This window comes from Anastrepha obliqua, chromosome 2 (genome assembly GCF_027943255.1).
Source record: "Anastrepha obliqua isolate idAnaObli1 chromosome 2, idAnaObli1_1.0, whole genome shotgun sequence".
NCBI classification, from domain to species: Eukaryota; Metazoa; Arthropoda; class Insecta; order Diptera; family Tephritidae; genus Anastrepha; species Anastrepha obliqua.
The window spans coordinates 71,249,270-71,277,186 of NC_072893.1; the positions used below are offsets into that span (position 1 = coordinate 71,249,270).

Below are 27,917 nucleotides of genomic sequence, written 5' to 3' on the forward strand. Positions count from 1 at the left end.
ACCTACAAATTATTTGTATTGAAATTCATGCTAATTTCTAATGTGATGGCAAATTTGTAGAAGAACTCTAAGTTAAGTCTTGTTAAAAATTGCATACAGAGTAGACAACAAATTTTATTTAATTAATTTTCTTATACTTGAAAAAACTAGAAAATTCCAGTATTCTAACAAAGTTTTAAACCAAACTGTTTAAAATAACTTAGAAGAGTTTTAAGAATTTTTTTTAAATGAAGGCTAAAGAAGAAATTCTCTAAAACTTAACGAAATTGAGGCAAATTTATTATAGATGCGCACATAATTTTTGTAATCGCATTTGTATAGGTATATATTGAAATTATTATTAAAAAACAGGCAAATCTTTTGGCTTACAGTTGAGGAAAATATTAAAGAATACGAAATTTAAATATATATTCTACAAGGTGAAGTCCAAAATAGACAAGACTGGCGTCATAAAAATGTTTTTGATCTTTTTAAGGAGTTACATCCCTAGCTGACTTCCAATGAAAGCTTGGTGACATTCGGTTCAGAGGAAGCGAAGTTATTGCGTCTAAAGTGTCAGTATGTTTGTGTCATCGGTACAAAAATGAGTTTCGAACAAAGAGCTAATATCAAATTTTGTTTTAAAATCGGTAAAACGTTTAGCGAAACATTTGAATTTATGAAAAAAGTTTATGGCGATGATTGTCTATCTCGTGCCAGAGTTCTTGAGTGATTTTCACGTGTCAGAGATGGTTGTGAGGACATAAATGAATATGAACATACGGGCCGCCCAAAATCAAAAATCACCAAAAACTTCATCGAATTTGTTCGTAAACCGAAAATGAGAACCAAAAATTGCTCAGAATTCAACATTCGAAAGACCGCATTAAAGAGTCGAGAAAAGACGAGAGCTTCCTTTACAACTTTGAAACTGGTGATAAAAAGTGGTGTTTGAAACATGAAGCTGAAACTAAGCGTGAAAGTGCCGAATGGAAGGCCCCAGACGAGCCACCACCCAAAAAATCGCGCTTGGGAAAGTCAAAAATCAAGTCAATGCTCATTTGTTTTTACGATTCCAAAGGCGGCCGCCGTAGCCGAATGGGTTGATCACGCACCAATTCGGAATTCACAGAGAGGTCGTTGGTTCGAATCTGGGTGAAAGCAAAATTAATAAAAACATTTTTCTAATAGCGGACGCCTCTCGGCAGGCAATGGCAAACCTCCGAGTGTATTTCTGCCATTCAAAAGTTCCTCATAAAAATATCTGCCGTTCGGAGTCGGCTTGAAACTGTAGGTCCCTCCATTTGTGGAACAACATCAAGACGCACACCACAAATAGGAGGAGGAGCTCGGAACAGAAGTGTACGCGCCAATTATTTATTTATTTTAAAGGAAATATCCACAGGGAGTTTGTGCCAACGAGCCAAACCGTCAATGCAATTTTCTATCTTGGCGTTTTAAAGCATTTGTTGCATCGCATTCGTCGAATTCACCCTGAATACCGCGAAGAAGGAAGATGGCGCTTATTGCATGATAATGCACCATCTCATCGATCCATTCTTGAGACTGATTTTTTTACTAGAAATGGCATTTTAACCAGCAATCACTCACCGTATTTGCCTGATATGGCTCCCTGTGACTTCTACCTATTCGGAAAGGAAAATATTTTGCGTCCATAGAAGCCATCCAAGAGCTTGTACCGACATTCTGCAGAACATTCCGGTCAATGACCTGAAACACTCTCTCGAAAAGCTTTTAGATGTCGCCAAACCGTTTATCGAGGCCAGAGGTGACTATTTGGAGTAAATAAACTCGAAGTTATCAGAACAAAGCTTCTGTCGTTTCTATTTTAGCTCAGTTTTGTTTATTTTCAACTTTACTTTGTAAATTGACAAATCTATTAACTTTCATATCTTTAAAGGCATTTGAAGAAAAAAATAAATAAATTAAACTTATCCTGGGCGTTGCCTCTTAAAAGAAATTAAGGAAATTTAAAAACTGTTTAAAAACCCCACTGGATAATAATGAAAAATATAATGTCACGCCTATAAGCTGGCACACCTCCACTTGCATTACCTATTCACTCGCTGCGTTGTGACACAAACTTCCAAACGCCATTCCTCAAACCACATATCCTAAACCGGTATGCCAGTGCGATCCTTAATCTTGCCGAGCACATTCACATGAATCTTTGAATAGCCGCTGGGTTTTTTACCCAAAGTGCCCATACTGCCGCTGGGTCCAGCACCGATGCCGCCAGCGCCACCACCTTCGATGGAAGAGCACGATAATGGCGATGAGTTCTTCGAACCCAAATGTGACGAGCGATATGCGGAAGGATGCAAGCATTCGTGCGACAACATATCATCGCTGCTCGGACGCATATGCGTTGAGGTGGGCGTGTAGCCGGGTTGCAGTTTCTCCACCTCATCGTCGATGGCCTTGAACTGCCAACTCCAGTTGGCGCGATACAAGAATGGACGATGATCGAATCGATTGTCATCAGGACTATAGCTTTCGGCGTGCACCGATGGCGTGAGCACAGTCATCTTGTGGCGATTGATGGCATAGCAACGGAAGAAGTGCTTCACCTTGTCGGCAACCTAAAATTGAAGACCGATTGAGTTATATTTGATGGTAAATAAATTTATTAAGAAATTCAAAATATATTAAAAAACAATGTCTAGTATTTGCAATAAATACTCTGGAAATTTCTGGAAAATCCTGTACTATTTATTATTAATTATCTATTATTTAATATCTACTATATACTTTTTTCTATTAACTGTTATCTATAACCTATTATACAGTGCAGGACTTAAGTATACATACAGCAGCATATTTTCTTATTTCTCAGAAGGTATACAATATTTGAAAAAAAACTTTCGTTGCAGTCTTTTCGGAATTCATATTATTCAAAAATTTATAATAGTTGGAATTATTATTTCACTTGCTTTATAACAAAACAATTAACAAAACAGCAAAAAAGCGGTACGACAAAAGTCTTCGTAGTTTAATTAGCCGAAAAAAAGAAATGTATTCATTTTAAAACTGGTTTTTTTTAATACTTTCAGTATTTAGTAGGTCCACCACCGTTCACAATCACTGCTTTAAGGCGTCGGGGCATTGATCCACAAGTTGGGTAAGCTCTTCCCGCCTTATTTGGTTCTATACCTCCATCAACTTTTTCTTTATTGATTTTGCGTCAATTACTATACTTCGTTGAACTTTTGTCTCTAAAATGCTTCAAAACATGCTCCATCGGATTTAAATCCTGACTCTGCGGCGGTGTATTTAGTTGCCAGGGTGCGTAATAAAAGTGCCATTCTTTGACAATTAGAGCAGTATATTTAGGAACATTGGCTTGTTCGAAAACCCAGCCTTGCTCAATACCCAGGCATTCCATTGATGGTCTCAAAAGTTAATATGTTCTTATATTTGTTCCATAGTACCTGTAATGAAGGTCATCTTTCTTCAAGGCCAGATGCAGCTTAAGCTCTCTCTTTTTTTCGTTTTTGGTGGGTGAGGTAGGGTTCAAAATGCCTTCGCACTTACAGCGACCCTCCTCTGCTGCGTGAAGTGGTGCGGCCACTAAAACAATCACTCCTCTCCTTCTGGGGAGACACCCTTCCCGGGACTACTTTCTGCTTTACTTCGGGACGGCCTGGAACGGCATCCATAAAGGACCAATTCTATTCGCCCACGTCTGGCTGCACCGTATTTTTAGCCACTTTTCATGATGTAGGCTCGACTTCTTGTGTCTCTTTGTTACACTGTGTTGAGGTCTATTTTTCTCCTTAATACGTCCTCGATGTGTCTCTTTACCGCCTTCCAGCCGTCCTCGCGCTTTTTGCTCATTATGTTGCTCGGAACCATGTCGCCAATCAGCTTCCTCAGAGCATCGCTTTCATCGAGCCAGACTTTTCAATGCTTGCTTTGCTTGAGTGAACCCAAGCAGTTGGATGTATGTAGACTTTTATCATATCGTTTTTTTTGTTGTTTTGTTAATTTTCTTGTTATAAAGAAAGTGAAATAATCTAATTCTTGTTTTTCAGTTATTGTAAACCTTCCTAAAATAAAAAAAAATGCTGCTGTATGTAGGCTTAAATCTTTCACTGTGCATTGTCTGTTATGAATCATCAATTATCTGTTATTTATTATCTACTATCTACTTTCTGTTATTTATTATTATTGAAACATTTGTGCCTGTTCATATTACACGAAAATTTACTTTACCCACCTCTTTGGGACTCAGATCAGCGTGCCATGTAGCCACCAGTTTACAAAACATGCTGTATGGTCCACAGCGCGCCTGCCTACGCAAACGTCCGTACTCACTCAACTCCACATATGTCATGCCCATATCCTGTTCGTCTGTCTGTACGAGTTGGCCATCTTGCAGTGGCTCCAGTTCGGCAGTGGGAGGCGCTTCAATAATTGACTCCAGCACAGTTAAATTAAATCTGCAAGCCGAGTGAAGATTGCATTACAAAAAATAGCTTGAAAAATATGTCTAAAACTCACTTTTCCTTCGCATAGTTGAGAAAGCGTCGCAAGTCGGTTTTCGAAATTCCGCCAATAGGATTTACATCCGCCGATGAGCAATCGTATTTCGTCATATAACCGCGCAAGGCTTCGTCTACATTCGCCGAGCCAAGCACCAACAATCCACCTGGCCGATTGCGTACCCACAACATAAGTTGCGCAAACATATACGCCAGCACCATGCGTATGCGCGATTGTATATTCTGCAGCGCTAGATTTTGACGCGCGCATCCGCCCTGCGTGCGAAAGCGTGGCGTAAGACCAGTGACCGCATTGAAAATGCTCAACAGCGCATTCACGGCAGTGTCAATGCTGATTTCGATGTGATAGCTGCCTAGCTGATTAGCCAGCTGTGCCGCTCGACGACGTGTCTCCTTGCTAGAGTTGACGCTACCCATGAAGCATGTGACTAGCAAGCGATTGCAAAGAGTAGCCGGATTATCGGGTGTGTACTCGGAGTCAGCGAGTATTTTACGGATATCGTGTAGCACCTGAGCATCACCGCCTTGCACGGCGTTCACGATCATGCGGCACATGGAGTATACAATAGTGGCGGAGCTGCTGGAGTCAACACCACCGCTGAGCGGCAAAAAGAAACCACCTTGGCCAGAACGCCGTAGGTAGTCCCATAACCAGCAGGCAGGACCCATCGCAATTTCCTCCTCGGGTGAATGATAAATCCACTGCAGTGGTGTGGAAGAACTTTTGAAGATGTCATTGTGTGTCGACATCTCAAAGTCACAGGTGATGCGCGGATAGCTCGGCGCGGAGGCGGCGTAATTGCAGCGAGAACGTAGCGAGACGCGATACGAGCGTATCTCTTCAAGATCAATGGTGGCCAAAGTGACTTCCTGAAAGGCAGTAAAAATCAGAAGTTAATGGAATTCGAAGATAGTATGGGATTTGAAAATGATGCGCAGAGCACATACCACATCCTGCAGAGCGAATTGTTTGCTTCTGGCGACAATTTCGCCATTCATGGCTATGGCCGAGCAGCCATTGAAGTAGATACGTTGCCCATCGCAACCTCGTAAGTTGCTGAACAGATAGGCGCCGCCTGCCTTGAAGCTGGCATTGCGTATCAGATCGGTGGTAATGTGCGCTTTGCGCAGTTCCATATAAGATCCAGAACCGTTGACAATGATCTCAACACCCGAAAGTGACATGTCGATATGTTTGCTGAAAATAGGAGTGGAGTAAGTGTAGCGATTTTAGAGATGTACATATCGAGTAGTTATTGTGCGGTAAATGTAGAGCTTAAAATTTAAATATAATATTTGAGTATTCAGAGATGCGTACACATATCTAAAAAAACATAGTTTGTGAAAGATCTATCACTGCATAGTTGTAGTCAAGGTGGATTTATTAATATTGTTAATATTATATAATAAATTCGCCTTGGTTGTAGTATACTATCACCCGGGCTCAGTAGTTGGTATTTTCAATAAATTTAAATTTTCAAATAAAATTATTTGCCCCAATGCTTTGCTTTACTATGTTTTCAGGGTTCTGATCTGGAAGGTTCAAGACAAATTCGCTAAAACCTTGCAGCGAAATCTTTTAGCAGAAATACTAAAAAAAAAACCGTAGGCCTCACCCATGCAGACACCTGCTCGAGCCTGAGCCACCTCCCAGGCACATCAGGAGACACTTCCTCAACTACGTGGACGAGATCCAGGACAAAACAGACAGACCACTCCAGGATCAGACAGTGTACAGACAGGCCATTAACGACATTCATTGGAAGACCCTTACCACCTTCTTAAGCTCCCGACCCCCGAATGCTGTTATCGGAGTCCAACCACCACCTATCGCAGACGAAGAGCTCCAGCTTCCCCGAGAGTCCCGCGTAACCTTGGCACAATTACGTTCTGGATACTGTAGCAGGTTAAACTCCTACCTATCCAGAATCGACCCCGACATACTAAACATATGTCCAGTATGTGAAGGCAACCCGCACGACACTAACCACCTTTTCACATGCCCCATCAAACCCACTCATCTAACACCCCTCTCCCTCTGGACCCAACCCGTCGAAACAGCCAGTTTCCTGGGCCTACTCTTAGATGAGCTAGACGAAGACGACCGGTAATTACACTACACTGACAGGGCGAATATACTGCTACAACAACAACAACAGCAGAAATGCTGTACATTTTTAAAAATTTTTAATTTCAAGCATTCTACTTAGTATATAAACTTTTAAAGCTCTTTCGAAGTTTTGCCTTCGTACAACATTTTAGTACAATTTCTAAATGTGTCCGTGAACAGTGGAACATAAAATATTCACAGAGGGCTTTGTTGAATTTTCGGCATAACTACATCATTAATTCCAGATTACGTCCACTTCTTTGTGGGGCTTTGTAAATGATCTTGCAAAAAAGTGAGTTATCAACTACCGGAACTCTTAAGAGATGCAAATCTCCATACTTATTTAAAAACGATTATTAAAATCGATGCCGTTCGCGCTGCAGAAGCAACCTGGATTTATATTCCATCAAAAACTGTCACTCCACTAGCATTTCTTAACACTAAACCTACCGGAATTTTATGTATTCCTATTCCTACCAATGTGGGTCAAATGACCCGTCTTTAAAATATTATATATATTATTAAGATCACATATATATCTCGGTAAAACAATTAGAAAGAGAAGAGTAAATCTTGAAAAATACATTCGATGTATTTTTTAATAAAAGTCGTGAAGGCAAACGACGATTTAATAATGTTATTTCTAAGAACTTCTGACAAAAAGTTTAAAATGGGTCATTTGACCCGTCCATGGTAGGTTTAGTGTTAATATGTGTTTGAAGCTGTTGGAACCGCGACAACCCGCAAAGAGCTATACTCAATAACTTTTTGTCACCAAATGTGTGGAAACTTAGGTTGAAAGATTCTTGGCTTCAGTAGGTCTGCCATACTGTACGATAAACCACTGATTTGTTGAAGGAAGTGTTTGGTGATAAAATGTCTTCAACAATGAATCTGCACACTGGCCTCAAAGATCATTTGATTTGCGGCCTCTAGACAATTTTTCATTAATTGATGCTAGCGACAAGTCAACAACTATTGCTGTCTTGCTTGGAGGAGGCGGATAGCTTTCTCTGTGAGTGTCGTGCCTTTGCTAGAGCAAGGCTACGAGTTTTGGGTTCCGATATTGTGAGAATGAGTAATATTCGTTCTCTAAAACTGGAGGATATTTACAGATTTACAAAATAATCTGGAAAATTCTCCCAGGACTAACTACCTCTGTCTCTATCTCTATTCTTTCCTATCTCTCTCTCTGATACTTTTTTCCTTTCCTCCTTGACTATCTACCCTCTTTTCAGAGCTCTAAATACAATGGGCTTTTTAGCCTGAGTGTTTTAGGAGCCACCAAATCTCTTAGTGCTCCTTGGCTCGATCAATTCAAATTTCAATTTCATTACTATCTTGAAAACCCCTCACCCGTAATGTACGGAAAATTGGTACTCGAGTATAACTTCAGCAAGCGCTCCTATGTCAGGTCTACATGTATTTTTTTTTTTTAAATTTTTTTTTTATATGAGACTACCGACCTATTTTTGTGCGTTGAACACGATTTTGAAGATTCTGGCATTAATTTGGGTATTTTTCGAAGTTTCATAAGAAGAAACACCTTTGAGTGAAATGGATTCGACCCTCTAAGTTCCAGTGCTTACGGTTGAATAGTAAATTATTGTGAGCTTAGCTCATAAAAATTACTACTCGGGGGTTTTTGGGGTCGCTGATTACAAATCCAATGTTAGCTTTTCAAAATCTAAAATGGCACCGCTTAGACTGTAAAAATTTCAGAGTGTTCGGTTTAATGATCTTAGCTTAAGTTTTTGATTATATCCATCATTTTTCATTTTGAAAAACTGGCATTGAAAAAAATGCATCGGAAACCAGTTCAATTTAAGAAAGGAAAACAAAGAAGTGAATTTAGTAGACCGGTGTTATCGATTTAAAATTAGTAATTCCATTAAATCTTGTATTTTCTACCCTAACTTACAATTTCACACCATTTAGTCGTATCAAGCATTTTTTCAGAACTTCTTTCAAAACTTAATTTGAAAAAAATGCGTCCAAGAAAAATTCAGTGGATGAAATTTTCTCAAGCTTAGTTCTCAGCTGAGTGTTTTGTAACATAGCGTTTGAGAGTCCAGTTATTGCATCTCACCTGACAATTGATTTAAATTAACCTACCTTCGTACATTCCACAGTTCTTCGCAAATCTCGTAACCGATGCAGGTGTCCTTTGTAGCGATAACCGCGTCGCCAAATGGTACAGTCGTCTGGCCGGTATGTTGAGAGATCATGCGTGGCAGATAATGCTCTTCCGTTTGAAGAGCCTAGGAAGGAAAAATAATTTAATGAACAATTTCAGCAAAACACAAAGACTCACTTTATATTTCGATTCGATTGATAGATAGGATTTATTCATTAACATAATTGTACTTACTTATCTGAAATTATGTACAGATACCGAATATGAATTTAGCGCTGACCTTAGTAGAAATCATTTGAAGCACAGGTAGTTTTTACAAAGGATAGGCAAAAACAAAAGACAGCAATCATGGCGCATTCCCCTAGCAAGAAACTCTCCCAACTCTGCTTAGATTCGTCAAAAGCGCTGACATCCTACATGACGTCTACTTTCAGTATTCGTAGAGGTCGGTCTCCATCTGGTATCGCTAGGAACCAAAAGGTCTATGCGTGGCTTATTGCCAACCAGACTAACCTAACCTAACCTGAGTAAATGGTGTCCCGATATGCGCTGAGCTGATACTCAAACTTTCGATTTGATACGAGCTCAGAAGTTCTATCTTTGCTGAATGGTTCGCTCGATATTCATTTATTTCCCTATATAATGTTCAGGGGTCAAAATAATTTTTCACACCAAGTATATTATGAGCTATAAGGCGCACACCGACTCACGCGAAAGTTACTCAAAATCGAGTTTAAGAATAGTTACTGCTCTATTACCATTAAATTTTCATTCGAATCGAAATATGTAGAGGGCGCCTTTAGCATTTAATTAACCTTACCTTTGTCCAGGAAGTAAACCAACGCGACTCTCTATAGTTGTCATCGTCGGCCATTGCCATTTTAGGGCGTATAAGCAATATTTGACGATTGAAGAAGGCAATACGGCAATTGTAGGCAACATTGCGGTGCATAACCGGCATACCAACGTCGATGAGCATATTTTCGCTAAAAAGTTTATGATGATAGTACACAAAATCTGTACTTTATTTTCAGTTAAATTATAAATTTTCAGATGCTTACCAAAGTGGCGAAAGCATTATCTCCATGAGCGCTTCCCACGAGTGCAGATATGTGTCCGGTTCGAAAAAATGATCTTCGCAGCTGTAACCACTATCGAAAATAATAAAAAATATACATCAATTCGCAAAAAAAAAAACAAATAAATGTGGAGATTGGCTCTACTTACGTTACTTCCAATTCTGGGCCGGTACGATAACAGGCGCCCATATCCTTCGCCTCCAGTATGGATTGCAATATGCGCGCCAAATTACCTTCAAAGTCAAGTGCCCACTGATTAAGCGTTGAAATGGCGACGGTGATTTTTCGACCCATTTTACTGAATGACAGATGACGGATGACGTTTTACGGATGGCAACAAGAGCACTAGAGGTGGTGCAATGGCAGTAAGAAAATGCGCACACAAATCACAAATTGATTTAGGTTTTAGACTTAAAGCTGGCGTTGATGGTGTAAATGTTAGCGGTAAGATTATTGTCAAGTATCGGATGAGTGTGTTCGTTGAACCCAATGATGTGATAACTACAACAAGGATAATCGCTGTGAACAACAGGTGTGTCCTAGTTAACTATCTGCAATCATAAAGAAGAAGAAAATACAAATTATTGCGGCATTCACGAATTAATACGAACAAGAAATTCAATTTACATTACTTTGCAAGAAAAATAAAGGAATTTAAATTGCGACGACCGCAGCAATTAAATAGGATGACAGTGCAATGTCAGCAGAAAAAACAAAATAGCAAATCTAAATTATTTATAAATTACTTGTTTGAGCGCCACGTGATGACGCATGTCGAGTCCTTAGCATAAATGCAACTGCAAGGATACGAAAATGGCAAAAGAGACGGTCGATGTGACGCTATGCAGCACTCAAACTTTGTTATTGTTTATTGTCGTCTGGCATTTTTTCACTAACCAGTTCTCCATGCACTGAAATGGCAACTGCTGTGATTTAACCTACTCCACCCAATCGGTCGTATCGATCAAACATTCGTCATTTGGGGCTACTTAGTGACTGAGTAGAAGAGGTGGTTGATTCACAAAGCGGATACTTGGAAACATGTGGGAGGCGTAATGCATTGGAAATGTGCGCATGGTAAGTGGTTTGTAATACGCGAAGTTCATTATTTGATTGGATAATTACCCTCAGAGGTTTTCAAATTACGAACCAAACCTTTTAAAGGTAGTGTGGCTCATAAAAGCTTTTGGTACTGTATACACATTAGGAAATAGGCTGGGAGACCCCGATCTTAATGATACGAAAACAGCAATAGAGAAGCTGAAAAACTACAAATCAGGTGGTGAAGACTGTATACATATACAGAGCTCATAAAATATGGCGGGGAAGAGTTGATAAGACAGATACATGAAATAATACTTTTGGAGAACAGAAAACATGCCTGAAGAATGGTATACGAGCCTAATAGTCCCAATTTATAAAAAAGGGGACAAATTAAATTGAGTAAATTATAGAGTGATATCTCTTCTTAACGTGAGCTACAAAATTCTATCAAACATACTGTAAGAGAAACTAAATGCAGAAGAAATCGTGGGAGATTATCAATGCGGTTTTAGAAGCGGACTCTCGACAATGGATCATTGCTTTATCAGGTCGCAGATATTCGAAAAATATGAGTTCAACATTAATATACACTGTCTCTTTATAGACTTTAAGCAAGCGCTTGATAAACTCAACAGAAAATATATCAACCATCACCTTAAAGCACTGGGTATATCACAAAAATACATAAATTTGATCAGTTGGCGAAATATCTGACGAATTCGAAATAAAATCCGGCGTGAGGCAAGGTGACTCACTATCAACGCTTTTATTTAATTTAACACTACATTCAGCAATAAACGAATTAGCTCAAGGTGGCACAATATTTTATAAATCGACACAAATATGCGCATACGCTGACGACATGGTGATTCCTGCGGTAACTAGGGAGGCTCTTCAGAACGTTTTCATACATTTAGTGCACGCTTGTTGATATTGGTTGACGGATGCCCGGTGGAATTAGTTGAAAGTTTCTGCTACTTCGGCGGCATCATCACGGCAGATGGTGGAGCAGATGAAGATGTCAACTACAGGTTAACACGAGGCGGCGTGTACCAGCGGTGGCCCGCACAAGATTGCTTCATGAGGCGGCGTGTACCACCAATGGTACTTTATTAAACGGTACCTATGAGATGAGATGCCATAAACGACTACCCTTATGAAAAAATTTCGTTTTATGACCTGCAATCGCTTCCGATAGAGCGAAAAGACTTAAACATTGCCGTCTGTGGGCGAAGACCATGAATAACAGCGCCGGCGGGAACGTGTTAAACAAAGCAAGGGCCATTTGGGCGAATGCATACAGTATGGGGGAGTTCGCAAATCTTCAGGCGCACTAAACTACGGAAGCGAAACATGGCTGGTCTCTAACACCATCACACAGAGGCTACAATCCTTCATCAACAAATGCCTCCGCATCATCTGCAGAATATTCTGGCCAAACATCATCAGTAACGACGCACAGTGGAGATTTACGAACGAGGAGCCCATTCTTAGGCAAATCAAACGCAGAAAGTGGCGATGGATAGGTCACACACTGAGAAAACCACTAGATAGCATCATAAGAAGGGCACTGAACTGGAACTCGCAACAGAGCAGAGGTCGCGGTCGACCAAAAACACTTGGGGAAGGTCGAAGCTGCGCGAACTAGCAGATGCTGACTTCTCATGGGACGGTGCAAAATCAACAGCACAGAACCGTCTCTGATGGAAGAGTATTGTTGAGGCCCTGTGCTCTCGAGAGGAGTGAACAGGGGGAAAAAAGACACGCGAGTCTCAATATAAATGAAGAAAAGACGAATTTCATGATAGTCACATCAGAATCGGAAGGATATGTCCATAATTTGGCCATTTAAAACTTATGAAATCTTCATTGATATCAAAGGAACAAAAACTTCAGATGTACAAAACTATAATAAGACCGGTTCTCACCTACGGCTGTGAAACATGGGTCCTTAAAGTTAATGACGTGAATTTACTGATGCGAATTGAAAGAAGAAGAATTCTTAGAAGAATATTCGGCCCGCCCTATACATACCGTATACGGTATAACCACGAAAGCAGTGTTTTAATCGCGGGAGGAAATGTAACGCGGTTTAAAAAGTCCCAAAGATTACAGTAGTATAGGCAGCGAAAGAAGGACAAAAAAAGGTATTTGAAGCAAACCCTGAAGGAGCATGAATGAGAGACCGGCAAAGCAGATGACGGTTGCAAGACGTGCAAGACGATGTACGAAAGATGAAAATCTGACAACATAGAGCGAAAGCGGACTGTCGAAGAATGAGAAGAATAAAGGCGTATTGTAGAGGAGGAAATGGTCCACCCCGGACTCTAATGCCAAGATGAATGCTTCAGTTAGAATTTTTCTCTCACATTGAGAGTGCTAATCAGCAAATTTTACTTCAATTGCATAAAAAAACAGGAAAAAATGCGGTTTTATATCAAGAAATCCAGTCAAGTGCAACAAGTCTTCAACTAAGATTCACTTGAGATCATTGCCTGCCGAGTGGCGATCACTATTAGAAACAACTTTTTCTGTGATGTGATGTTTCATGATAGGGGATTCAAACCTGTGCACTTCCGATTGGTAGTCAGGCACTTGGAATACGCCACATAAAAACAAATTTCTATTACAGGACTAAAAAAGATTGGGATAGTGACTATTTTAAACGTTGGACACAATAGCAGTCGAAGCCAGTATTGCGAATACGGTGAAGCATCCAGCATTGTTGGAACGTCTATAGTGCCTCTAAACGACTTCTCATTTAAAGCACAAAACTGCGTATGCGAGATCACCCAAATTTAACTTCTTCTTCTTAATTGGCGCGATAACCGCTTACGCGATTTTTGCCGAGTTTGAAAAAATGCCAAACCACCGCCAGTTGGGCATACCAAGTGCTTCTCCAATCTAAATTTTTTCAACGCAGAGGAGGCCTTCCTCTTCCTCTGCCACCACCAGTTGGAACCGCATCGAATACTTTCAGAGCCAGAGCGTTTGTATCCGTTCGGTCGACATGACTCAGTCAGCGTAGTCGCTACACTATGTCTTTGTTGTCGTAAAGCTCATATAGCTCATTGTTCCATCACCTGCGATATCCGCCGTTACCAACGTGCATAGGTTCAAAAATCTTGCGCAGAATCTTTCTCTCAAACACTCCAAGGAACGCCTCGTCGGATGCTGTCATCGTCTAAGCTTCTGCGCCATCGTTAGGACAGGCATGATGAGAGTCTTGTAGAATGCTAGTTTTGTTCGTCGAGAGACGACTTTACTGCTCAATTGCCTACTTAGTCCAAAGTAGCTCTTGTTGGCATTCAAGGCCGACTCAAATTTTACAGCAGGAAGTAAAAACTGTCTTATTTCAAAACGGCTCTGTCTTTCATAATAGAAACGCATTCAGGGTAAAAATTACTAATTTTAATGGTAACTGAGCTTTCGGTGAGCAAATCTCATTTTTAGCACAAATGTCAGTTGCGCGGTTTTGTACTCAAACAACAAACTGCTGGACCTGATTTTATTGGACGTTTTAGTTTGGGCTTTGCTCATCCATTACAATAAAGCTGTTATATACCTCTCTTGTGCGTTTGTAGCAGCAATACGCCGAAACTATTTGGAGACTGTAGTTGACTTGTCATATTAGTAGGCTCGGACGAGTCCAGAACGCCTTTGTGCGTTATGTTTTGCGTTCTTTAAATTTCATTGATTCAATTTCATCCTATAAAAGTCGGTGCTTGCTCATTAATCCAAAAACACTAAATATTAGAAGGACCATTCTCTCCTTTATTTTCATTTTTGATTTGATAAGTGGGGCGATGGACTCCCATCGCTACTCGAGAAAATTAATTTCGATATTCCTCAGGGAAGCTTACGAAATCATGATATTTTCTGGTTAGGGATGATCAGAACTAGTTAAAGTTAGGGGGGGTAAGGGATAAAAATCGATTTTTTTTTTTTGCATGTTATTGTAGTAAAACATTTCAAAAATACCGTTAAAATTTTAAGTCAATCCGAGCAAAACTTTTTAAGTTATAGAGCATAAAGCCGAGCCGCCTCAAACATCTGCCGAGACGCAGCAGTTGCGCGCGTAGTCCGTTACAAACTTTAAACGCGGTTTTCTCGAACCTTTTTTTAAAGTGCGTAGTCATTGGCATTTGAAAACTACTCAACCGATCCTTTTGAAATTTTGCACACATATTTTACATATAAAAAACCTCCTCCCAACGTTTTTTTTTCGTCATTTTTTTATATCAAGGTGGTTTTACACCTACAAAATGGCGGCATTTTTTCGTCAAAAATCACTTTTTACTTCAAACGACTACCAAATGGCTGAAAATGAAAATAAATCGTCAAAATAAACGTTGGGGGGAAGTTTAACTCATACTTTAACTAAATTATTCGATTTTTTTGATTTCAGATGATTCTACGCTGAGATATGCTGACTACTGCAAAATGTATTTTTGAAAAGACATCTACGTAAATGTGCTCTCATTCGCTCATTTTGCAATATTTTTACATGAAAATTTTATCAAATATTCTTGAAATGTTAATTTATAATATGCAACAACTTTTAATAAACTGACTTGAACCGTTTCGCTACAATAAGTTCATGAAAAAAGTGTTTTTTTAGCGTTTATCCTGAAAATACCCTACATTTTCGAGCTCTAGACCACCGGCACCCCTTATAGGATGTGTTCAGGAAAATCGACATGCCAAAATCGCACTTTGCATGAAAAGCGAGTAATTAGTAGGCAAAGCAGCTAACTATGAGTTCTCCATTTGAGTACATAGGGATTTCCCTCTCGAACACATACACATTTTTTTTCTCAGGAATAGCAATGATTGCAATTTGAAAAGCTGTCAATGCCGTCAATCGACCAAAGCGATATAAGCTTTTGCAAATGAGACTTTATTTTAGCAAAATGCAAAAACAATAGCAATACTATATTTACGTAACAAAACACAATGGACGCGCATATTGATATGGATATCAAAAAACTCGTAGGTGGTAAAATGCAATAAAGGAGTCAGTGGCAAGGCTCCGGTGTGAAATAATTTGTTTATTCCACCATATTTGGTGTTTTTTTTTTTTTTTGTTGAACCCAACGCACCTCTCTTAAACAATAATATCCATATTTTTCTGTAAAGCAAGCCTTTACAATAACGGACTTAAGTCACTTGGAATAAATGCCATATTGTTTTTATAATCTACGAACAGCCATGATTTAATAGCCATGGTATATTTTTGGCAAATTTGTATGGCTTGCACTGATTGACGGGCAAAGATTGTCTCTGGCATTGGCATAGATCGATCTCTACTCAAACCTAATTCATATCTTATACGAAATTGCTCTCTGCTCATACAAAGCGCTATTTAACCACCTTTGATCTACTTGTATACAAAAATTACAAACCTCGCTGTAAAGGGTGGTTAAGTATCAAGGGGTGGTGTTGATTTTGAATATAATACAATTTTTTTAGGAAATTATTGTAATTTCTCTTTATTATGATAATATTGGTATGGCTCAATTACGTATGAAACAAAATATCGGCCAAACGGTCGCCATGGCCTCGGCGGCACACTTCCATCCGATGGTCCAAATTTTCGATGACGCTGAGGCATAATTGAGGTTCTATGCCGTTAATGTGCCAAATTATATCATCCTTTAGCTCTTGAATTGTTGCTGGCTTATCGACGTACACCTTTTCTTTCAAATAACCCCAAAGTAAGAAGTCCAACGGTGCAAATCAAATGATCTTGGCGGCCAATTGACATCGCCGCGACGTGAGATTATTCGGCCATCAAATTTTTCGCGCAATAGAGCCATTGTTTCGTTAGCTGTGTGACAAGTGGCACCGTCCTGTTGAAACCACATATCGTCCACATCCATATATTCCAACTCGGGCCATAACAAGTTCGTTATCATCTCACGATAGCGAACACTATTCACAGTAACTGCCTGACCGGCCTCATTTTGGAAAAAATACAGCCCAATGATGCCGCCAGCCCATAAACCGCACCAAACAGTCACTCTTTGTGGGTGCATTGGTTTTTCGGCAATCACTCTTGGATTATCATTCACCCAAATGCGGCAATTCTGCTTATTGACGAATCCACTGAGGTGAAAATGTGCCTCATCACTGAAATCACGAAGTGCGCGATATGCATTTTGATTTGAACGCCCGTTTTCATAATATTGTGTACCTTTCCATGGTTCAAATTGAATTAGTTTGAAATTGAAAAATGTCAAATAAAATGCAGAAAAAAACTTGATGTTTAGGTGTGGTTTACATTCAACATCGGCCCTTGAAATTTAACCACCCTTTAGATCACTCAGAATACGACATTCATAAGAAGTAAAACATTTCTTAGAAAATAGTACAAAAGGGTAGCCTAAAGAGCTTTCCTTTGATATATCTTTCTCTTTCCTTCTGCATTCTCCCTACATTATTTACATCCAATAGTGATACCTTTGCGCAAATTTTCATGATCTTCGATCATACTTTATTGTTTACAGAGTTTTTTTAAGAGGTTGAGAACTGAAAATGATAATTCAAACAGAAATGTTGCTGGAATGATTATTTTTATTGGGTAAGACTCCGTCAGAAAATATGAGATTTGCAAGTGGTCTTTCGATTTCTTTGAAACTTTGGGAAATATTAGTTCTAGGTAAGATACATTCGAGCCTAAAAGGATTTTGAAAAATTTTCAAAATTGAGTCATCTACGCCATGTTGAAAATCGGGACCGTGTTTTTTTCAAAAATCAATATTTCTTGAACCGTTGGATGGATTTCAATGCAATTTACAGACAATATAGAAACAAATAAGTAGTTTAAATTAGTATTATGTTAAAAAAAAAATTTCGAAATTTTGACCAAAAAAAAGTCAAAAAAATTTTTTTTATCAATTTTTAGTTGATTTGGCCAGTTTTTTAGATTTTCTGTTATACACGTAACGATTCCTTATGATTTAACCTTTATTTTGAAAAAAAAAAATTTTATGGTGTCTATAATAGTTCTCGAGATATTGCGATTTTAGTGGAAGCGCGCACCGTGAAGTTCGCGGTTACGCAGCGCGGGAGTAGAAAAACGCGCACAGACCTGCAGCAGTCTGCTCCAGTCACTTCATACAGGAACACATAACGCAGCGCGAACCATGCGTGCGTACGCGAACCGTGCGTGCGCGCTTCCACTAAAATCGCAATATCTCGAGAACTATTATAGACACCATAAAATTTTTTTTTTCAAAATAAAGGTTAAATCATAAGGAATCGTTACGTGTATAACAGAAAATCTAAAAAACTGGCCAAATCAACTAAAAATTGATTCAAAAACTTTTTTTGACTTTTTTTTGGTCAAAATTTCGAAATTTTTTTTTAACATAATACTAATTTAAACTACTTATTTGTTTCTATATTGTCTGTAAATTGCATTGAAATCCATCTAACGGTTCAAGAAATATTGATTTTTGAAAAAAACACGGTCCCGATTTTCAACATGGCGTAGATGACTCAATTTTGAAAATTTTTCAAAATCCTTTTAGGCTCGAATGTATCTTACCTAGAACTAATATTTCCCAAAGTTTCAAAGAAATCGAAAGACCACTTGCAAATCTCATATTTTCTGACGGAGTCTTACCCTATTACAATCTGGTAGTTGATTTCATGGCATTTATGTTTTGAAAGTGATATCCGGTATACGTTCGCTACAGCTGCGAGTTCAGTGCTCCATTCGATCAGTCCAATCTTCGACTACTTATTCCAATAAATCTGGCGTTATGGCGTCAATGGTGGCTAGAATATTGGCTTCCAATGTTTCAAAAGCTGCTGGTTTGTCGGCACAAATCAATGAAGCATTGAATCGCACAAATGAGGGGTCCAGGGCAACTACTGGAAAGAAAGTTGTCACCAAATTGATTTTGCCATAAATCGATTTCTAAGCACTCTGAACGGCAAGTTGCGCCGTCTTGTTGGAGCCAAATGTCGTCGATGTTTATCTAATTCATTTTTGGAAACAAAAATTCAGTCAACATGCGTCGATAGCGCTCGCCATTCACTGTAACGGCAGTTCCTTTCTCATTTTGAAAGAAATAACGACCGATGATGCCGCCTGCGCGTAAACCGCATGTAAAATGGACGAAGTGCTCTGTGAACTTCGCGAACGGATTTATTTATTTTTTTCAAAGTAAATTTCTGCAATTTAGAAGCGTTGCTCGATTCATGATGACGTGGCAAACTTTACTGAGCAGAAATGACAACACAGATTGCCATTATTTAATTATTTATTTATTCATTAATGTCTAACAAAATTCAGAACAGTCATTTAAGATGTAAACTCAGAACTAAAATACAAATTTACAATATTTAATATTAACAAGTGTAGTAAAATTAGATTGTCAACATAAGAAACCATTAAATTGCTAAACATATATACAAGTTTCAATTGAATTTTAACGAAATTAATAATTATAAAACTAAAATAACAAATATTTACAATGTATTATTTTAATTTCTTACGTAGAAAGTAATTTTTTAATTGCATTTGAAATACTTGTTTGGCCCTAGAAAGTTCCAAATCCAAAAAGGTTGAGAGATAATTATGGTTAGACAACGATCTAACGAGTGGCGCATTGGCACTTTATAATGTCCTACTAAAGCCAACGCGAAAAATCTTGGAACGGCGTAAATTTCTGCAAGGAATATTAAACTGAATTTTTTCTAGAAGGACCGGACAGTCAAATTTGCCATTAATGAGATCAAAGATAAATGACACTGCCTGAAAATTACCTCTGCCACTTAATAGAAGGAGAGTAATCAAACGACTGTTTGTGGGTCTCAGAAATTGAGTGAAAGTAATGTGAATTTTTTGAACCCTCTTCACTCGATTTATATGGACTGCATGCTAAGATCTTCAAATAAAAGCAGACTAATCTAATTTGGACCGAACAAACGCAGTTTGGGTCAATGAAGTGCGCTGAGTGACGTCTTACGAGTATGGCAAATAAATTGGAAACGGCATAATTTAAATGCGTGATAAAATTAAGCTTTGTATCAAAGAAAATCCATAAATGTTTTATCATATCGGACGAAGCAAGCTATGTATAATTAACATGATAAGAGGTATTAAGGGGATTTTGAAGCTTAGAAAATGTGATTTTATAACATTTTTCAATATTAAGAAATAGACGATTCATAAGGCACCAGGAAAATAAATTATTCAACTCTGACTGTAGGACGGCTGAATCACTAAAATTTCTAATTTCAGCATACACTTTTAGATCATCAGCATAGAGAAGAAAATTAGCAAAGGAAAAACACGAACAAATATCATTAATAATCAAAACAAATAACAAAGATAATAAAATACTACCCTGAGGTACACCAGAGGTGGCAATGTACTGTTTCGAAGAAACTCCATCGATGAGTACAGTACTGCATCTCTTTATTAATTAGGATCGAATCCAATCAAGGAAAGTTGAAAGTTATCAGCTGTCAAACCACAGCCACTTGTTTTTTATTTTGATTAGTCCGATATTTTTTTAGAAGAGTTGTACAATCTAGTAGATAGATATATTCATTTATTTTTCATAAAAAATCTGAAAAAAATATTTACAATTTTTTTACTTCATTGAAATGAACATACATTAGTGACTTTAAAAGTCGTCTGCCGCAAAAATTAGGTAGATATTTATTTACAAAACTATTCGTCTATAATAAATTGTCTATACTTTAAAGCACTAGTAATAAAGTAATAAAATTGACTCATTTTTTCCATTTAAAATGATTAGCATCATTTAGAATAAGAACTAATTCGGTCATCTTCTCAATTAAATTAGATAAAGAGCAGTTTTTATTGTAAAAGCCATTAAGCCTAATGCAATGACTTCTGATTTTAAAAATCTATAAAACTTTAAAATATTTCTATGCCATCCTTTTAGTGCTTTATGTATTCAGTGCCAACTGTTTAGTTCTCCAAATTTTTCGGCTGTTAGTAGTGTTAATAGAATTTAGAAATACTTCGCCTTTTTCTGCCCACTTGCTTTTTTCTAACACTATTTCGAATCATTTGAAATTGTAAGCCAATGCTATTTTATTTAAAATTGTTGCCCAGAAAACATTTATTTGTTAACCTACTATACTTTTATTAAGAAGCGTAGGAGCCTGAAGGCTTCATATGCAAAGATTGTTTTGTGGATATAATTGAAGTGTAATGCAAGCGTCTAAGTATGCGAACACTCGATACCTGATTTTAAATAAGTAGGCGACCAGCTTGGAAGTTTCAAAATTTTCTTTATGAACTGCAGTCGTAATTCTCAAACAGCTCGACATTCTCAAACAGCTCGACGAACAGATTGAAACTTTTTTATTTCAAGCCTAATTTTATTTCCTCTTTTCAAAAATATTACTCCGTATGAAGCTTAAACTTGTCATTCCGGCGTTATTCCTTTTTTTAGATGTTTTCGCTGTAAGAACCACCCCCAAATAGCAGTACGTGTCTGTCATAATAAAATTATCTCGTTTATATTGGCATTTTTCTTTTTTCGATAGTTTGACCTCACGACGTAAAACCACTATTGGCGAGTTGGTCCATGATCCATTTTTCACAGCAAGTCTCTAGATTATTTATTAAATATTTTTGAGATGCATTTATTTCATCCGCCAGAATGACTATATCATCGGCATAGAGAAACAGCCTTATATTTAGATCGTCAACTTTCAAACCGCCACTCAAATCTTCATGCAAGTCATTCAAATACAGCGCAAAAGCAAAGTCTTATACATTTTGAGTAAAAGTAATTTACCATCCTATCTCCTTTTGCACCCATCATCCACGGTTGCGATCTTATAAAAGCACTGACATGATGAGAGCCTTTTTTGTCGAGAAAGGACTCTACCTCTCAATTGACCAAAACAAAGTGTTCCGTGGCAGCTCTAGCAAGAATTATTTGAACTAACGAAGAAATTGTTGATCTAAAAGTCTGATGCTAGCCTACATACATACATATGTACTTACTAGTTCTTATTAGTAGTATTTATAATATATTTCATACCAAATATGGTGCGTTTTTTCTAGCATTTACTTAAGTGAATCAGATATTTCTAAGATTGCGTCGTGTTGCTGGTTACTTGAATAAAAATAAAAAACTTCGAATGCAAAGGGTTAAAAACATCAGCAAATATGTGCGTTGGGACCAAAGTATTGGCTTTCAATTAAATGCATTTGTTTTATTTATAGGCTTTTGTTGCTGAGTAACAACAACTTGAAGTCCTGCCGGAAGTGCCAATAGAATCAAGCGAAATATGATGTGTTAAAAATAGAAATCATAATCGATTTAAATTAAAAATAGAAACTCAAATGGGCCAATGAGAAAATCGAGCGGGCTAAAAAGTCGGAGGTAAAATATTTTAATTTATTTGATAAAATAGATTGGTAAGGTATATCTCATAAACGAAAAATAAAATGTAATGCAATAAAAAATTTAACATAATCGAATTTGAGTTTGGTTTTGTCAATTTGTAAAGCATTAAAAATGCATTAAAATAAGAAAATAAGTAAAAAAAAGGCTATCCTGTTGCAGATCAAATATATGGACGCTCAGCTAGGTATTTAAGTAAAAATTCTATGAGTGCTCGTTCCCGTATGATTAATTAGGACTTTTAAGTAATTAAAATATGTTTTGAATTTATTTGTTCGCATCTTAGCTAAAATTTTAACATTTCAGAGCAAATAAAAGGGGGCCAATTTAGAGATATCAGATTTTAAATTGAAATAAGACAACAAAAATTTAAATTGATTTGGCAATCTTTATTATTTTTGTGTATAACTATTCGTGACATTTATTTTTTCAAGATAATCCCTTTCAAATGATGGCCACAACTGCACCGTAATTCGGTCATCCCTAAATAGCAATTTCGCTGGAGGACTTGAGTCGGTATCTCGTGAATAATATTAGTAGTGTTGGCTTCCACTGCCTCAATGGAAGCTGGTTTATCTACAAAGCATTTAGATTTTACATACCCCCACAAATAAAAGTTCAAGGTGTGATATCGCACGATCTTGGTCGTCACTCCACTGGTCCGAGACGAGAGATACATTTCTCACCTAAACGACGACGCAGTAAATCTACTATATGGCAAGTAGCGCCTGGCTAGCGACTTGTTGGAACCAAATGCTGCGGAGATCACGGGTTTCGATTTCCGGTATTAAAAGTCGTTTATCATGGCGCAATAGCATTCGCCATTCGCTGTTACATTGACTCCAGTCACCTCTTTGAAGAAATATGGACCGATGATTCCTCCAGCCTATAGGCCGCACCAAACGGTTGTTTTCAATGAATATAATGGCTATTCTTGAATGGGTTGGGGTTGCTATTCAGCCTAAATATGGCAATTTTGCTTATACGTAGTGATTAAGCCGAAAATGGGCCTCTTCGCTGAACACCATAATACTTTTCGAATTATTCAAAAATTAACAAAGGGCGCGCGGGCGCTCCTAAATCGATGGCGATATTATTGCCATATGGCAACAGTAAACTTTAAAAGGCCGTCAACACTCTCTTGTAAAAAATATCAACTTTTTTGTTACATATTTTCAAAAATTGAAGTTTAATGGTTAAACAGAAATAAAATAAATAATAACCGCCCATTATATAATATATCGGTAATACAACATTTTTAAAGAAAGCCTTCTAGCATATAGCACTTCACTCTGAAATTTGTATTTTGCATTTTTAGATTTTTGAGGCATTTTGGGCAAATGTTTTCAACAATTTTTGAATAAAGTATATAGAAAAATGTTCAATCTGTCATTTGGCATATAAATATTTTTTCGCTCGCAGCTTTAAAAGTTGTGCTAATTTTTAAAACTAAGCTTGTTGCCATATGGCAACAAATTTCTCGTAAGGTGTTAATTTGCATTAGATTGCAGAAGAAGTTTATTTGCGATTGAAACTAATACAAAACATTTGTTGCCATATGGCAACATTAAAAAAAAGCACTTAACAAAAAAAAAATAAAAAAAAAATTTATTTGTATTGTTATTGGTCCTAAAATAAATACTCAGACAAAAATTTGGATGACGCAATAAAAAGATGTAGCGAAAGGGTTAAATGCGTTTTTCTCAAAACTATGTCATCTTTATCTTTATCTTTATCTTTATTTTTATCTTTATCTTTATCTTTATCTTTATCTTTATCTTTATCTTTATCTTTATCTTTATCTTTAGCTTTATCTTTATCTTTATCTTTATCTTTATCTTTATCTTTATCTTTATCTTTATCTTTATCTTTATCTTTATCTTTATCTTTATCTTTATCTTTATCTTTATCTTTATCTTTATCTTTATCTTTATCTTTATCTTTATCTTTATCTTTATCTTTATCTTTATCTTTATCTTTATCTTTATCTTTATCTTTATCTTTATCTTTATCTTTATCTTTATCTTTATCTTTATCTTTATCTTTATCTTTATCTTTATCTTTATCTTTATCTTTATCTTTATCTTTATCTTTATCTTTATCTTTATCTTTATCTTTATCTTTATCTTTATCTTTATCTTTATCTTTATCTTTATCTTTATCTTTATCTTTATCTTTATCTTTATCTTTATCTTTATCTTTATCTTTATCTTTATCTTTATCTTTATCTTTATCTTGATCTTCATCTTCATCTTTATCTTTATCTTTATCTGTGTCTTTATCATTATCTTTATCTTTATCTTTATCTTTATCTTTATCTTTATCTTTATCTTTATTTTTATCTTTATCTTTATCTTTATCTTTATCTTTATCTTTATCTTTATCTTTAAATTTATCTTTATCTTTATCTTTATCTTTATCTTTATCTTTATCTTTATCTTTATCTTTATCTTTATCTTTATCTTTATCTTTATCTCTATCTCTATCTTTATCTTTATCTTTATCTTTATCTTTATCTTTATCTTTATCTTTATCTTTATCTTTATCTTTATCTTTATCTTTATCTTTATCTTTATCTTTATCTTTATCTTTATCTTTATCTTTATCTTTATCTTTATCTTTATCTTTATCTTTATCTTTATCTTTATCTTTATCTTTATCTTTATCTTTATCTTTATCTTTATCTTTATCTTTATCTTTATCTTTATCTTTATCTTTATCTTTATCTTTATCTTTATCTTTATCTTTATCTTTATCTTTATCTTTATCTTTATCTTTATCTTTATCTTTATCTTTATCTTTATCTTTATCTTTATCTTTATCTTTATCTTTATCTTTATCTTTATCTTTATCTTTATCTTTATCTTTATCTTTATCTTTATCTTTATCTTTATCTTTATCTTTATCTTTATCTTTATCTTTATCTTTATCTTTATCTTTATCTTTATCTTTATCTTTATCTTCATCTTTATCTTTATCTTTATCTTTATATTTATCTTTATCTTTATTTTTATCTTTATCCTTATCTTTATCCTTATCTTTATCCTTATCTTTATCTTTATCTTTATTTTTATCTTTATCCTTATCTTTATCTTTTTCTTTATCCTCACCTTTATCCTTATCCCTATATTTTTTTACCATATCCCTAACCTTGTCTTTATTCTTTCCCTTATCAACCCTCACTTTTGTCTTTATCTTTACATATTTTTATTTTTATTTTTGCCTTAATCCTTTTCTGCACCTACTTATTCAACTTAACTTTCACTCTTGTGTTAATCTTAACTAAAATTTTATGCTTAAGCTGCTGCTTAACACATTTCCTTAATTCAGCACACTAAAGCATACATTTAGGAGGCATTTAGGGTATAATCGTACATGTGTTGACATTTGCAGTAGTGCCATTTTTTAATTAATTTTTTTGCTTAATTTGAAATTTTTGTTAATTTCTTTTAAGAAAGCAATGTGACTATCGCGGTCATGTCTAATCGGATTCTTAACCCAAGCTAGTAGAGGAACCGAAAATAATTAAAGCAGCCATTTAAGGCTGGTTCTTAATTTTTATTTTTACCACACAAACCGCTATACTTTAAGGTCTAAGGTATACTCGTATTTATATTGTATGCAATGCGCGCTGAGTCGTTACACATTTGTTTTGCAAGTTTGCTGTTTGCTACGCCAGAGTTCAATGAATTCAGCTGCTGCTACGCATGCGAATGTAGGCTACATAGAATGTTTCACATTTAACTTTCCCATCCCTTATGAATTATTCTGCATGTGCTTGTATGTAAATGCAAAGGTATTTGATGGCAATCTGCTGTGTGTGGGAAAACACACAACAGTTCTTGGTATTTGCTGTCGGAGTTCGCAAATCAAAGTAGCGGCTTCATTAAAACAGAAAACAATAAATCGCATGAATGTATATCACGCCAGTGCACTGCATAAGTGAGCGCAAGTATGCACGAAGCTTTGTGTGCTTGCATGTTGCAGGTAGTTACTATGCGTACGTTCCTTACGCTGAAATGAATAGGTATGGAGTAAAAAACGTGTAAAGGCTTATGTATATGTATGTGTATGTATAAATTGTTTTCAGCTATGTGAGGAAGAGTATAGCAGGTTAGCGCGAAGGAAAGCAAATGGCAAACACGTACTTCTTATACATACATGCACACATGTACATATGCGCATATGTGTATGTGTGAAATTCCGCGAATTTTCCCAGTACAATCGCTGTACTGCGTGGTTTCGAGGTGGCATCCCGGTTTGCACCTCACAGTTCGTCCTTACTTCATGGCATTTGTTTGAGCAGGCAGTTGTTAGGCTACACCGTGAATCAAGTCATCGCGAATACTAGGAAATTTACGATGCACGTTACAAGCACACTTACGTACGCGTACAAACCTACCTGCATATCTCACGCTTAATTTTTTACATGAATAATACGTTTTGTGTTTCTTCGTTGTTTTTGCTGAAAATGTCTCTGGCTTGTATCTTATTCCATGGAGTGTAAATTCTCCGCAAAGTAATTTGTAGCTAACTACCATCTTGTCCATAAATTTATAATGCTCCATGTTTCAGTATAAGTTGCGACTTAAGCTCGGCGTTTTATTTTTGTTATTGTATTTTGATCCTTTGTTCGCCTATAAGTTATTTGTCAGCAGAGTTGCTGAAACTTTTGCATTTTGTCGCGGCACGAGGTAGCTCTTTCAATTTCGTGTGTACTATATGTACGAGTGCCTGTTTGTATTGGATGTGCAATTATGCTTTTAGAAGAATCACGAAGGGAACAGAAATTAAAATAAGGATTTAATTACTCACTCTTTACCGAGATTGCGAGTTCACTTATTCCTATAAATATTTTACATTTATGTATGTAAGCTTATTGCTTCAACTTCTAATTATTTATTTTATTATAATACATTACTTCAATTTTTAATTATTTTTGTTAATAATTTCAATTGCCTCGATTTCAAATTATTTTTTTTATTATAAACTTAATCTGCTTAAATTTTTACCTAAATCATAATTTCATTATGAACTTAAATTACTTCCATTTTTAATATTTTTTTATTAAAAATTTAATTTGCTTAAATTTCTAAGACATTCTTTTATTATAAACTTTATTTTCAGAAATTTTTAATTAATTTCTTTTATTATAAACTTCATTTACTTCAATTTCTAATAAATTTTGTTTCATTATAAACTCAAATTACTTAAATTTTTAATACAGTTTTTTTTTTGTTATAAATTTCACATGCAATTTTTAATTCATTTCTTTTATTATAAACCTAGATTACTTAATTTTTTATTGATTTTTGTTGTTTATTATAAATTCTATTTGCTTCGATTTCTAATTGGTTTTTTTTTATTAAAAACATAATTTTCATAAATTTTTAATTAATTTATTTTATTATATTATATTTCTTTTAATTTTTAATAATTTTTTGTGTTATAAACTTGTTTAGCTTCAACTTCTAAGTAATTTATTTATTATAAAATTAATTTCCTTAAATTTCTAATACTTTTTTATGACAAACATCATTTGCTTCAATTTCTAAATAACTTTTTTATTATAAACTTAAATTAATTTAAGTAAAAATTTAAAAATTAAAAGTATAAGTAAAAAGTAAGTAAAAA

General features: G+C 36.0%; 1 protein-coding gene across 2 annotated transcripts in view; it reads right to left on the reverse strand.

Moving 5' to 3' along the window:
* Positions 1–223: 223 nt before the first annotated feature.
* The window catches only part of LOC129237975 (glutamine-dependent NAD(+) synthetase), a 241,915-nt gene continuing 214,221 nt past the window's right edge, over positions 224–27,917 (reverse strand). For both annotated transcript variants that reach the window (XM_054872985.1, XM_054872986.1), the window contains 8 exons: positions 9,980–10,382; positions 9,814–9,903; positions 9,573–9,738; positions 8,731–8,876; positions 5,454–5,703; positions 4,504–5,375; positions 4,220–4,442; positions 224–2,582 (listed from right to left, as the gene is read on the reverse strand). In XM_054872985.1, coding sequence (XP_054728960.1) covers positions 2,115–2,582; positions 4,220–4,442; positions 4,504–5,375; positions 5,454–5,703; positions 8,731–8,876; positions 9,573–9,738; positions 9,814–9,903; positions 9,980–10,125 — 2,361 coding nt within the window. In that variant the 5' untranslated portion in view covers positions 10,126–10,382 and the 3' untranslated portion in view covers positions 224–2,114. The remainder of the gene's footprint in view (positions 2,583–4,219; positions 4,443–4,503; positions 5,376–5,453; positions 5,704–8,730; positions 8,877–9,572; positions 9,739–9,813; positions 9,904–9,979; positions 10,383–27,917) is intronic.